This window comes from Juglans microcarpa x Juglans regia, chromosome 3D, assembly GCF_004785595.1.
Source record: "Juglans microcarpa x Juglans regia isolate MS1-56 chromosome 3D, Jm3101_v1.0, whole genome shotgun sequence".
NCBI lineage: Eukaryota > Viridiplantae > Streptophyta > Magnoliopsida > Fagales > Juglandaceae > Juglans > Juglans microcarpa x Juglans regia.
The window spans coordinates 3,236,810-3,251,503 of record NC_054598.1 but is presented as its reverse complement, the minus strand read 5'-3'; the positions used below and the strand labels follow the sequence as shown (position 1 = coordinate 3,251,503).

At 34.9% G+C, this 14,694-nt stretch overlaps 2 protein-coding genes and 1 pseudogene across 2 annotated transcripts; 1 reads left to right on the top strand and 2 right to left on the bottom strand.

Annotated features, from left to right (window-relative positions):
• Positions 1 to 368: 368 nt before the first annotated feature.
• Positions 369 to 2,309, bottom strand: LOC121255487 (3-hydroxyacyl-[acyl-carrier-protein] dehydratase FabZ-like). Its single transcript, XM_041155843.1, has 4 exons — positions 1,875 to 2,309; positions 1,735 to 1,795; positions 1,510 to 1,654; positions 369 to 725 (listed from the first exon to the last, which is right to left on the bottom strand). The coding sequence occupies exons 1-4, from the start codon at positions 2,113 to 2,115 to the stop codon at positions 474 to 476; spliced, it is 699 nt and encodes a 232-aa protein (XP_041011777.1). The 5' UTR covers positions 2,116 to 2,309; the 3' UTR covers positions 369 to 473.
• A 2,029-nt stretch (positions 2,310 to 4,338) lies between these two features.
• On the top strand, positions 4,339 to 5,491 carry LOC121254193 (annotated as a pseudogene).
• Positions 5,492 to 10,307: 4,816 nt separating this feature from the next.
• Positions 10,308 to 12,161, bottom strand: LOC121255459 (peroxidase N1-like). Its single transcript, XM_041155805.1, has 3 exons — positions 11,472 to 12,161; positions 11,215 to 11,377; positions 10,308 to 10,952 (listed from the first exon to the last, which is right to left on the bottom strand). The coding sequence occupies exons 1-3, from the start codon at positions 11,880 to 11,882 to the stop codon at positions 10,546 to 10,548; spliced, it is 981 nt and encodes a 326-aa protein (XP_041011739.1). The 5' UTR covers positions 11,883 to 12,161; the 3' UTR covers positions 10,308 to 10,545.
• Positions 12,162 to 14,694: the final 2,533 nt, after the last annotated feature.

The window sequence follows — 14,694 nt, the reverse complement described above, 5'->3', positions numbered from 1 at the left end:
GAATATCTGAAATCTCAAAACCAGACAGGGAATGGTTATGGGGAGAAGAAATGGGGAGAGGGTGATGAGATCAAACCAACTCCCAACCAGATTCTAATTTCCTCTACTGGAAGAGATCTTAAGGTGGGAAGCAGGAAACCTTCAGGACCACCTAGCAAGTGGTTGTTTCCTACACAAGTCAAGGGGAGAGGCGAGTGAAGTGCACTTTGGAACCTGTTATTAATTTTATATTATCTAATACATAATTTTCCTACAATAGAGGAAAATAAGAAAAGATGAAACATGAAACATGTTTGTGGTCCAGAAGAAGAAAGTCGATAATTTTTCTACATAATTTTTCTATTGAAGGGGTTGGCCTGAGAAATGGATATTCTCAAAAGTAACATTTAATCAAATGACTATTGCCATAAATGTTTGCATTGAAAAGGTAGCTGCAAGATTAACGGAATTATTGGGAGGAAAAAGGGTGCAAATCATGCAGTGCCTGTAGCCATTAGAAATTCACCCTCGCAAACAACCTCACCTCCAACGTATGCCTTCCCTTCCATCTTTGCAATTCCAAAGCGTTTCTGCAGCTTGATAAGTGTCATTCTCATAACTAAGGTGTCACCAGCAACCACTGGTTTCCGGAATCTCACTTTGTCAATGCCAGCAAAGAAGAAGTTTTCACGAGAGCCTCCAACTTCTGGTTGCAGCATAACCAAGCCACCAACCTGAGCCATTGCCTATATCCAACAACCACTGCCATAAATCACTATCTATCTGATTCGCTATCACTAAAGCAAATATTGAGAAGGCTTTCATTACATCTTCATATTTACTTCTAGTCTGGAATAGATGAACGGAAAGCTAATTGTTTGTATAGGGAAGATGATCGAGAATCCTCTTCTTGTGTCAATTCATGACCAGATATGGATAGCATACACATAGCAAAAAATTTAAATACAAGATTCATGAACAAACGCACTTAACAGTTTGAATTGCCAATGATGTTTGTCTCAACAGTTAAAAGTTTCAACACTTGTGCAAAATACCGTTGTGTTTAATTATCTTGGTTTAAGCATCCAATGCTATGGATTATGGTTATCAAGACCCTAATCTTCGGGACGACTTTCAGTTTGGGCGTTTTCATTGGTACATTTGCTATTGCTAGTAGGCCTCCTATTATGGGTCATTAACGCGTGTGGAATTCTGGAAGCATTTTCATAGTAGGTGTTTGTACAATTGCAATGCAGAATTTATTGCCAGAGGCCCAACTTCCATAGTGGAACACCGCTTCTTATCCTTCTGAATTAAACCTTTTTCTTTCTATAATGGTTCATTTTTTCTTAATTGTATGTTTACAACCCACCACATGGCCTTAAAGGTGGAATGGCTTCTGTGTGATTCCTAGTGAAATCCATATTAGGAAATTCGCCAAGGAAGGCATAACTACCCATGGATCATCAATCTACTTGGAATAAATAAATGGATCAAAATGGAAGAATGACAGTGGAAGAAAGCAGTTACCTCGATCATGAGAACACCAGGCATTATCGGCCTCTCGGGAAAATGGCCAGGAAAGAAGTTGTCATTTATTGTTACATTTTTTATAGCAACAGCTGAAACTCCAGGATTGTATTCAATCACTCTATCCACTAAGAGAAATGGGAACCTAAACCACAGCCAAAAGAAGGAAAAAGAGTCAAACAGCTTATTTGCACCAATGTTACAGGAAAAAAAAAGGTCACTAACCGGTGAGGCAGAATTTCACGAATCTGGTTGATATCCAAGACCGTAGGAAATGCTGCGTATCCTGAACAGGAAAAAAAAGAACCCATCACGTTCACCATTACACGAAGAGAGAGTATACATTCGGGAAGCGAAGTTCGTACTCAATTCTATGGGGATCTCTTCACTCGGATCTTTGGCAGCATCCAGAGAGCAATAGGTGGTGAAATGGCTAGGATTAATCTTCTTCTTCAATGTAGTCGCTAGAGGATGAGATCTGAAAGCAGGAAGAGAGATTTGTGATCGTGACAGAGACAAAATGGCGCCGGGTCGATGAGAGAGCGACGAGTGGGAACTGAGAGAAGGAGACGACATAAGCGAATTGGAGAAAGCCGAGGCCGCCATTGATTATGGTGAGTTGAGAAACAGAGAGGACAGCAGAAAAAGCTGGGTGTAAAGATGGGCAAATGTGTAGTGTGGATGGGGCGAGAGCTACGAGACAGGAGAAGAGAATGTCCAAAGTGGACCGTGGTCTGCTGTTGCTGAGCGAACAGAGAAGTTAGAAAGAAACGGAAACGGAGATTGCAATGTTTGATTGGAATTTGGGCATTGGAATGAGAGATGGATTTAGGTACAAGAGACGAGACCAGATTATCTTGCCGAACATAACAACGTCTCGAGTCGGGTTTGGGCTCGGGTCATGACATTAATCGTTAACTTTTTTTTTTTTTTTCCCAGGTCATGTTTATGAATTATGATGGAGAACGATGTCCTCTAAATATGCCTTCTATAAATGTCTTTTAGAAGTATCTTTAGTGTTTTTTTTTGTTTTTTTAATGTTAAAAATATATATACATATATAAATTGGTAACTTAAATAAATATTAAAAAAATAGTAATGATATACATACAATACATTGCACAACAGTTTTATAAAATGAAAGTATTTTTATAAAATCATGTTACTTTTATAAGATGTTTTACAAAAATATCTCTCATTTAAAATATAGTTGTGTAAAGTGTTAGAAAAAATATTGTGTGTAAATTATTATTTTTTTAATTATTATCACCCCTACCATCTTCTTATTTGATATCTAATAATTAGATAATAAATAAATAATAAATTATGAATAATCTTGTAATCATTTAATGTCACGCTAAAGAATAATGAAACGATGTTGGCAAAAAGAATGGTGTATAGCACTTATCCTTACCATGCACTGCATACCATTGACAGCCACGTTATTTGAAGGCGTAACACAGATAATATTATATATCTTAATAGTTATATGTTATGTCTATGTTTTCAGAATTTTACTAATTTGACTTACCAATATGATCTCAATTCTCTACTATATTTATATGAATTTTTTTAATGGACTCGCATCAACCAAGGAGTATTTAAAGAGAGAGATGATAGAATTGCTTAGCAAAATGATAGATTACCTTAAAAATAAATGATATTTATAATCATGGAGTAATGCATAATTTTTTTTAAAGAAAATGAATAAATATGAGATTTTTATTAAAAAAATAATTTTTAATAATAAATTCTATTTTTTTTAAACAATAGTATAAAATTTATATATTTTACAATTATATATAACATTAGTCTGTCTCAAAATCCACACATGCGATATACAAAATCACTGCCATCATGTTGGATAAGGTGCAATCAATTGCTTCGCATTATCTGACCCCAATGGTAGATATTGCTATTACCACTGTCAATAGGACTCTATAGGGACCACGAGCAATATGTAGAGACATTTTAAGCCTCTTATAATTGTATAGGCTCCCATCTATGCATGGTAAGACCATCTAACTTACATACAAGAAGGTTGATTTTTGTTAAATACATATGATTTGATTGTCATAATTACCAACCTTCATAAAGGATATATGGAGTACTCTCCTCTCTTAAATATATAAAAAAAGTTAATTTTGGAGAATACTTTCATAATCTTTTCGAGATATTCTATTTATTATCTCCACATATTATACACTATAATTTTTTTCTCTTATTAAATATGTGATATATAGATGATGAGTAGAATAATTTAATTAATTTTAAGAAAATTATGATGTGTGAGGGTGATAAGTAGTAAAATTCAATTTATTTAATAGTTGGATTAGATCTTATTAGATTCATAAACACTTTCAACTCATTTCATCTCATCTAATTATTATAATTTTTTAAAATTTTAATTAAAATACAATAAACGGTTTGGTTGGGAGTTTCGGCTCCTCCATTCTCCTTCTCTTAGTCCAGTACTTTTTCTTCTAGTTTGTATTTTTTTCTTTGTATTTGAGTTTTTTTCAAGCCAAATAAAGGTGAAGTGTCGTTTGGAGACTTTTCGGTAAATGAAGAACACCACACACCCCATCGGATGATTCCTAGGCCGTCGATCTGTTAGACTACCGAATACTACGTCAAATGGAGCGACGCGTCACCTACAAACACGGGTCATAGTAAGCATGTGGCTGCCACGTGCCACCGTGATGAATCATCTTTTACGGTTAATGAAATGATGAGTCACAACTATAACTTCCTTTATTAATGAAATGAAATCTATTTAAAAAAAAATTTACATGGTCCGATGGACTTCCGCCTCAACCGCTCTATTAACTTCTCCTCTTCTTCCTCCTGCTCCTTCATCCCCAACCCTCAACCACCACCATCAAAACCTCTGCCGCTGCCAACTTCGACCCAACGCAGTCATGGTGGGAATCCGTCTCCCAAGCCCGCTCCCGTATCCTCGCCCTCTCCTCCATCCTCAACGATTATTCCTCCCCCAATTCCTTCTCCTTCTCTTCCCTTGTTGAGTTCGACCGCCCCGTCCTCCCCCTCTTCTCCTCCGCCCGCTCCTCCTCGCTCTCTGGCTCCGGCTCTGACCCCTCGGTCAATGGCTCTACGAAACCTACCTCTCCTCTGACCCCCATCTATGTATCGTCATCCTCTCATTCCTGCCACTCCTCTCCACTCTCTATCTCTCCCACGTCCACTCCTCCGTTGGCTTCAAGGCTGTCCTCTACGCCTTCGAGACCAAGTCTCGTACGACAAGCCCCTCCTTATCTTCATCCCCGACCTTTCCCAACCTTCCCTCTACCATACCCCTGGGCCCTCGTCGCACTAACAATGCTACATCCCCTGCTGAATCGAAACCCTCTGTTGGGGCTTGGTCGCCCCCTCTCAAGCCTCAGATAGCCGTTAAGTCGACGAAACGTGCCTGCATCATCGGTGTCGCAATCAATTGCTATTACAAGCATATCTCACAGATGCCAAGCTGGTCCAAGCTTGAATTTTGCCGATCCGTGGTTGTGTGGGCCGGGAATAACTGTTCTTGTAGAAGGGAGTTCAACAAGGATCCTGATGAATTTTAGAATTGTACATCTTTTTCGAAGAAAGGAAACGAGATTGAGGGCGTAGTGGAGGAGATGAGAAAATTAAGTATGGAGAGAAATGAGGAGAATTTGGAACCCAGGGTAACTAGAATTCCTCTGCCTTGGGAGCTATTGCAGTCGACATTGAGGATTTTGGGGCATTGCTTGTTGGCTCCATTGAATTCGCAAGATGCCAAGGACGCAGCAGCCAGGGCGGTGAGGAGCTTGTATGCGAGAGCGACTTACGATCCAGTTCCACAGGCAATCTTGACGACACGAAGTCTCTTTCAGCTTGATAGGAAGGCTCGCGCCGCGCGCGGCTGCCAAGTTGGAGGCAGCCGCATAAGTGATTCGAATGCCAACACACCTAGCTAGGCTGGAAATGGGAAATCCTATTGGTTTCCAAGTGATTGAAAAGTTTGCAATTTGCTTTCCAGGTAATGGTTGGTTACTTGCTGTATAGTTAAGTAGTTGAAGCGGTTTTAAAACTTATTTTGTTTAGTTTAACGCGTGTGCCAAAATCAGTGTTTTTGTTATTGTACTTCTCAGTAATCGTGTCTTCGTAAATTGAGTTTATTTTTGGACAGGCAATTCTTTTGTGGAAAATGCTAAATCTCCCGCTGGGTCTAACAAGTGTATTTATATGTGTTTTTTTAAGTTTTTTATTTTTTATATAAATTTTTTTAACAATTTTAAATATTTTTAAAAAATAAAAAAAATCATAATATTATCAAACAATATGATTTTTTATTTTACTTTGTCATTAAAGAAGTATTTTTTAATAATTTTTTTTTTTTTTACTTTTGATTAAGAAGTATTTTTTTAATGATATTCTAAATTTATTTTATTTTTTAAAATATTTAAAAGTAATAAAAAATCTATATAAAAATTAATTTAAAAAAATACGTGGAAAACAATATTACACCCCAGCCGGAACTCCCAGCAGGGGCTGTAGCATTGTCCTTCTTTTGTTGTATTGTATTGCATGTTCTCGAGGGAAGTTGCATAAATGGTTAGTAGCTACCATGATTGAATGACGACTGTTTTCTTTTTGAATTGCTCTTGTAGTATTTGTTAAGAATCTTGACTTGGGCCTGAAATTCTGCATTCGGCATGTGACATTATTATTCCCTGATGCTGGTTCTTGGCGCCTTGGGCCATAACGGTTGGCTCAATTATGAAGATTATACCACACATAATTTTTTAATAAAAAATTCTATTCATCATCTTTACACTATATAATACATATAATATTTTAATTTCTATTTTTTTTCTCTTATTAAATGTATGGTATATAGATGATGAATAGAATAATTAAATTAGTTTAAAAAGAATAAAATAAAAATAAATTAAAAAGTTCAAAAAATAAAAATAAATATGATTTGTTGTATGATATGATGAAATATAACAAAACTATAATTTAATTAACAATTAGGATGAGGGTACATAATGAGGAATAAACCCGAAGAAAATTATAACACGAATTAGCTAGGTAGGCGTCAATGCTTGCATATATCTCCTATATATTAAAAGAGGCTATCCTCGAGTGAACAGTAACATCAACAGTAATGAACAGTAACATAAACAGTAATGAATAATTTTTTTTCTTTTACATCTTTTATTCCGCATAGCCTATTCTCATATAATAGTGTTTTTTTTACACCCTTTATTCGGTATAGCCTATCCTCATATGAACAGTAATAAATAGTGTTTTCTTAACACTTTTTATTCCAAATATACCCCTATGTAATTGACTAAGTAATATAAATAGTATTTTTTTTACACTTTTTGTTCCGCATATATCCCTATGTAACTGACTATTATTACAATTGTGTCCTTTTAGGTTTTCAGTTTTACGAAAAAGTACATAAATAGTTTACAATAATTACAAAAATTTTCATTAAAAATTATTTGTCGTGTAGTATTTTCTAAAAGTTTTGAACTTTTTTAGTGTATTAACAAAAATGACCCTGACTTTTTTAGATGGGTTGGCGTGCATGCAATATGACATAGTCATATAAGCTCATACGTATATATACACTAGGCAGGCACAATTATTTTTGAAAAATGTTAGTCTTCCTGCTGGCTCCCTTTGGAATTTTTTTTTATATTTATTTTTATTTTATAATTAAAGAAATATTTTTTAATGATGTTGTCTATTTTTTTAAAAAAAATTTAAAAATGTTAAAAAAATACATGTGAAAAAAAGAAAAAAAAACCACACATGAAATACACTAGTGGGAGCCCTCAACAAAGCAGCGGTGGCTGTAGAGCCACTCTTCTTTTTTTTTTTTTTGAAAAATTGCAGCCAATGAATAATATGTCTTGTTAGGAATAATGCAAATCATATTATCATATATATATATATTTATGAAGAAGAGTCCGTATTAAATTAGAAAAAGCTAGCTAGCTAGCATATAATTATGTATATCATGTGGTGATGATCAAATTATGTAGCTAGCTAGCTAGAATGCACGTAATTGGTGAGTGAAACCAAATTATTCATTTCGTATTGTATTATTAATTGATCTCTATCTTATTTACGTTTTTATCATTTCTGCCCTGTAGATCTCCATTTGCAGCATTGATCGGTTTATTAATTTGACCTATACTACACGACTCACTAATTTTATTTCCATCCGACTCTTTTATTGAACAAACAAATATGAATTCGTCGACTTTTAGTTACTACATACCGTATGACATTATACACATGTTGCCATGCATACATTGGACAATTATATTTGATTGTAACTTCAACATGCATTATTATTATTATTATTATTATTGCTTATAAACTTGATAATATTTAAGTAAAAAATTGTGTTTATAAACTTGGTGATTTTAAATATGCAACTCTCATGAGCTTGTCAATTGAATGGTGATTTTGTATGTTGGCTCATTTATATAAATAATATATTTTTAATTAGGTGTTGTTCAGAATATGCTTTTAAAGAGCTTTTATTTAATTAATGAATCGTTACTATTGTATGCTGCAAAGAGAGAAAAAGGAAAAGTGGGGGAAAAAGTTAGATTTGGAGTTTTAAATCCCAAACCTTCATCTTGATTCTTCAGATTTAATTTAACGGTAGAAGTTTAAATATTGATTTAAACTAACATAAAATAGATAATTAAAATATAAATATTATATCATACACTTAAAATCAACTTTAATTTATAAAATACTAATTTTTCATTATTAAATAAATAATGAAATTTTACTGAACATTTTTAAGAGAATAAAAATATCTAATTAATTTGAATTTTTAATATAATTTAAATTTCATAATAAATTATGAACATAAATAAATAATAATTTTACTCACTACAAGAAAAACGAGTTTTTGTGACTAATTTATTGCAACTAAAAGACTATTCGCAATCAATTTTAGTTGTAAATAGTGATTTTATTGAAATTAACTGGTCACAAAAATTCATTTTTCTTATAATGACTCTTATGCATTAGACTATTTTAATATTTGAAGTCACTTTTTATTTTTTTCTTCAATCAGGCAGATGTTTGCCACCGCTAGTAATTAAATACATGACAAAGATTTCAACAGTGAAAACAGGCCGGGAAAGAAAAATGTTTGGCATCTTCAACGCATGACGAGATCAACTATAGAAATAGGGCTTGATCGATCTAGCAAGTATGGTAAGGTTAACGTCTCTTTCATGAAAGCTAACATAATTAATGCATGCAGTTGGGTTCGTAAAATATCCTAACGCCCTAAAAGAAAGAAAAAAGGGTTCGATCGGAACGTAAAACAAACTGAAACAGGAACTCTGAGAAATATCTCAAGGAAGAAAAAAAGGGAAGATGTTTGACATGATCTTCAATGACGGGATCAGCTACAGACCAGCGCGCGAGAGTCAGCAGTCAGCGCCAAGGATTAATAGAAAAAGGGTTAGGATTTTAATGAGATTAATGCATGCAGTTGGGTACGTAACGCCCACAAAGAAAGAGGGGTTCCAACAGTGATTTCACTGTTCATAAATGTGATGTGTACGTACGTAATTAATGTTTATTGTAAGTGGCACACGCCGGTGACCAAATGAGTCGGGCTAACATGACCGACAGTTGCTTTTTGCAATTTTTTTTTTTTTAAATTTCTTTATTCATATTTTTTTAATATATTTAAATATTTTTAAAAAATAAAAAAATGCATCGATACATTTAAAAGCACTTCTATAATTATCAAGTAAAATAAAAAAAATGTGCTTTCCAGGTAATGTTTGCTGACTCGCTGTATAGTTAAGTTGAAGCGGTTTTAAAACTTATTTTGGTTAGGTTAACGCGCGTGCCAAAATCAGAGTTTGTGTTATTGTACTTCTTAGTAATTGTGCCTTCGTAAATTGAGTTTATTCTTGGACAGGCAATTCTTTTGTTGCATTGTATTGCATGTTCTCGAGGGAAGTTGCTCTTTAAGTAGTTGTTAAGAATCCTGACTTGGGCCTGAAATTCTGTATTCGGCATGTGACATTACTATTCCCTGATGCTGGTTCTTGGCTTCTTGGGCCATAATGGTCGGCTCAATTATGAAGATTCTGACCCATTTTTTCGACCTTTGTCTAATGGATAATATAATGATATAATTACAACAATTTTATAATTTATATCAAGTTATTCATTGTAATTATGCTTATTCAGTAAATAATAATTTTTAACTAAATATAATTACCTTTCATCTTAAATAAAGCTATAAAATTATTATAGAATAGACATATTAAGTTGCCGTTTTGCTTCGAGGCGAGAAAACAGCGTTACAGCAGTCCTTTTGTCTCGTGAAGGCATTGATTGTCGAAACGTTTCTTTCATTGACAGCCACCGATATCAAAGTGGTTAATTGTCAAACAATCAATTATAGAGAAACAGTCAGCAACCATTGTCATCCAGATTGATAAAGTCGCTAGTCTCTCTCTTTCTCGCACCCGCAAATTAGCCAATTAAGTACGTAACGCGCTATTAGGTTGCATGCAGGCTAAGACAATAAATTAGCTAGGTGGCTGGTGGCATGCACATGCATGTGACCAATCATTTCCTTCTTTTTCTTGTCATCCTTAATTTCATTTCGTTTTTTAAATATCATCTGGTAGGAGGCCGCGCCGGCCGACATTATAGCTAGCGACGGTTCCTACTTAAAGTCTTCAAAGCTGGAAAATTACGGCAATATTATAAATTTCAAACGAGTAAATTGAACACAACCCAATTTCTTATAAAATTATATATCAGCTAGAAACTGTAAATCCTTCGGAATATTGGCCATATTAATCCTGATCTTACGCCATCCGTACTCCTATAATCCAAAAACAATAAACATGCACAATGCAAGACGCTCTAATTAATCGGCTTACGCCTATAAGCAAATAAATAGTACATAATATTAAATGTTTTTTTTTTAATTTCTCCTCTCCGGTCCCTTCTGATAGAGCTCCGATGAGTACTGGCCAGTTAGTTAATTGCAGAACATATTTTGCGAATTTCACCCTGGGTACCCGTTTTAACATCAACATTGCTCATCTTTACCATGGACCTTCCAAACTCCACATTGAAGACGCTCACTCCCAGAAAACGTTGAACAAAAGTCTTTGTGGAGGCATCGGTCCATAACTTTTGATCTGACTCGAGTACTCCACGGCCTTTCATCAAGTTATTGAAGTAAGACGTGTCAAATCTGTTTTGGCTACCAGGATCTAGTCCTACACGCCTTGCTGCGTCGCCATTTTGTGGGCAGAGAGATCGGAGTTGAGGCAGGAAAGCTGGGTCAATGGTAGGATCAGCACCATTCCCACTTGTAGTAAAGTTGTATAGTCTGTAACTGAATAGCCGGCATGCTGCTGTTCCAATGGTGTGTCCACCTATATTATGTATAGTAACAAAATTGCATACGATTAGTAATTAATTGACACACGTATTTTAGCCTTCGTATATACTTGCATGTACATTGAGATCGTATGGGTTTGAAGTTGATGACTTTATGTAATAATTAGCTAGTCATCTATGTCTTGACTTTATGGTTAACTCAGCTTAATATATAATAATTCTCTATTTTTCAAAACCAAAAATCATGTATATGCAATCATTAAGACTATGTAGAGATATGCATTAAGTAGTTCTTACCAGCGAGGACAACGAGATCTTTAGTATCGAGACCTTTCTCTGCAAACTTTTGCTTTTGAACATCAACGGAGTCTCTAGCGCTAGGTAAATTGGTGGTATCTGAGGCCAATGATACCCTACCATCTCTGCGTCCAGTAGGTACCTGCCAGCTCTGTCCCTTGGTCTGCAATAACAATTGATGATTGATCAATATAATCATGTGGTTGTAAGATCACATGCATGATTATTGCACACATATATACGTGTGTGATAATTACCAAAAAAACAGAATCGCGAGCAGCAAGGGTAAGAATATCAGCGCAAGAAACGACGCCAGGGCATGCAGCTTCAAGCTTGGCCTTGGCATCGTCAATGACTTCAAATCCTCTTAACAAACTGTTAGGTGGGGCTGTTCTTTCAGTGTTAGTCCCCTCGATAAGGATAGAAGCATCGCAGCCATGCACAAAGCAATCATGGAAGTGCATCCTCAACAGCCCCGGAGCAATAGCGGGATTAGACCCAAAATGAGTTTGAACAGTGGATCGAACAATGGATTCTACTCGAGGACATGTTTTCGAATAGAACCCGACACGAGTGCCTTGGCCATGCACCAATGAGGCATCCAGGGCGAGCAATACTACTACTACAAACATCGAAACTATTACGCTGTTTGAACTTTCACTTCCCATTATGGTGAGAGCTAGAAACTACGTACAATGACACTGGGAGTTAGAGTGTTATAAGGGTTTAAAATACTCGGCCTTTGCTAAATTGTAGTGTGTAAGAAGTGCTGCTTTGGCTTGTGATATTGCTGGGAGGGAAGTCGGATATATATAGGATATAAAGAGTACATATAAGAAGATGGGGCCGGGAGAGAAGTCAGTAATGCCGGCTAAAAGAACCCGTGAAGCGTCGAAGCGTTCAAAGTTGGGGTGCATGATGTGCTGGGGAGCAATACCGCGTGACTGGTGCAACTTGTAGTCGTGATTATGTTGACGCGATTAATGCGAGTGAGCAACGGTCGTTCGATTAATGGATCACTGTTCAACAGTGTCTTTTTCACAGAACATCAAACAATGATTGAGAATTAGAGGGGATAAGAAAAAGATATACAGCTGAGATTAAGGAAATTTCCACGAAAACAATACTAGTACTGATCCATGCAGAGGCGCTAGCTAGCTATTTACTGGTAATTTGATATATTTCGAAAAAAATTTCTGTTGGTTTATTGGTTTTAAATCTTTTTCTATTCTAATCTATTTAGAAAGAGAAATTCTATTTATAGAAATTGTATGTACAAGTCATTCATTAAATGAAAAAAAATATTAGATAAAATTAACTAGACTTATAATGCAGTTCTCAAATAAGAATTGTAAGTAACATTACTCATTTAGAAATGAATGAATTTGAATTTAAAATTTAAAATCTTATATTGATTTTATGTTTTAATAATATGTGAAATTAGATAATTTGATATAAGATATACTCCATCAATATTAATTCAAGCTTATTTATATTAATTCAAGCTTATTTATGTATTTATTAAATTTCAAGAAAATTAAAAAAATAAATAAAGCATATATCTTATATATATTGGAATCAAGCATAAACTATTTATATATATATATATATATTTTGGAAAAGGAACCAGAGAAAATTAATCAGTTAATGTGGTAGTGTTACGACATTAATTCAATTGATCCTACCGACCAAAAAAAAAAAAAAAATGAAACGACTAGCCACCCCTACCGGCCCCAATATGTCCCTCGGGTTGACCAGAACAGAACCACCTTAATTTGAAGGATGGCCGACAAACCATGCACCCTGTGAAATGCATGTGGCTTTCGCTCGACGGATCGACCTAAACAACAAATTAGCTTGGGGACATATATATTACACATAATTTTTTAATAAAAAATTCTATTCATTATCTTCATACCATACAGTACATATAATATTTTAATTTTTGATTTTTTTCTCTTATTAAATATATAGTACATAGATAATGAGTAGAATAATTAAATTAATTTAAGAAGAATAAAATTAAAAAATTAAAAAATTAAAAAAATAAAAATAAAAATGATTTGTGGTATGATATGATGAAATATAACAAAGCTATAATTTAATTAACAATTAGGATGAGAGTACATAATAAGGAATAAACCCGAAGCAAATTATAACACGAATTAGCTAGGTAGGCGTCAATGCTTGCATATATAATTAAATACATGACAAAGATTTCAACAGTGAAAACAGGCCGGGAAAGAAAAATGTTTGGCAACTTCAACGCACGACGAGATCAACTATAGAAATAGGGCTTGATCGATCCAGCAAGTATGGTAAGGTTAACGTCTCTTTCATGAAAGCTAACATAATTAATGCATGCAGTTGGGTTCGTAAAATATCCTAACGCCCAGAAAGAGAGAAAAAAGGGTTCGATCGGAACGTAAAACAAACTGAAACAGGAACTCTGAGAAATATCTCAAGGAAGAAAAAAGGGAAGATGTTTGACATGATCTTCAATGACGGGATCAGCTACAGACCAGCGCGCGAGAGTCAGCAGTCAGCGCCAGGGATTAATAGAAAAAGGGTTAGGATTTTAAGGAGATTAATGCATGCAGTTGTGTACGTAACGCCCACAAAGAAAAAAGGGTTCCAACAGTGATTTCACTGTTCATAATGTGATGTGTACGTACGTAATTAATGTTTATTGTAAGTGGCAAACGCCGGTGACCACACACCATTACCAAATTGCATACCAATCAAGGTTTTTTTTTCAAAGAGAATGGATCACATGTTTATGAGTAACCCCTTCTTGATTTTATTAAAAAAAGAAATTCTCACTTATAACGAAAAAAAACCGTACTAACAATCCAGACATCTGGAATTAGGAAAACATCCCAAATAACAAGCCAAAACAAACCAAATAACAAGGCCTCTATTTACTTTATTAATTTATTTATTTAAAAGAACAAGGACAATGCAACCGGCGTGACAAGGACATAAAAAAACATAGCAAACTACTTACCGTAGAACATAAAAACTTTACAAGGACCAAAAAAACAGAGCAAACTAAACAACCTCATCTTACTTCCTCCTCAAATACGGCAGGCCAAGCTTATCCAGTCTTACTATTCCTCGCATCAGCGACGGCAATTGTGTAGAAGAGTATGTAATAACCAAATCCCCTTTAGCTCTCATTTTTGCCATGTAATCCGCTGCAACATTTGATTCTCTGTACCAGTGTTTAACTATGCAGCTGTTTTCATCCAAATAACATATGATCTCCTCCAAGTAATCCTCCATATACCACAAGCCACATCTCCTTTTTTTAATCCAGTCAATGACTAGAGCCGAATCCATCTCAATCTCAATTGCATCAACACCCAAATCTCTAGCATGCCTCAGACCATGAAGCAGCCCCATGGCTTCTGCATAATTATTAGATTGGTAGCCGATAGGCATAGCAAAAGCCACTCGTATATTTCCATGATGATCTCT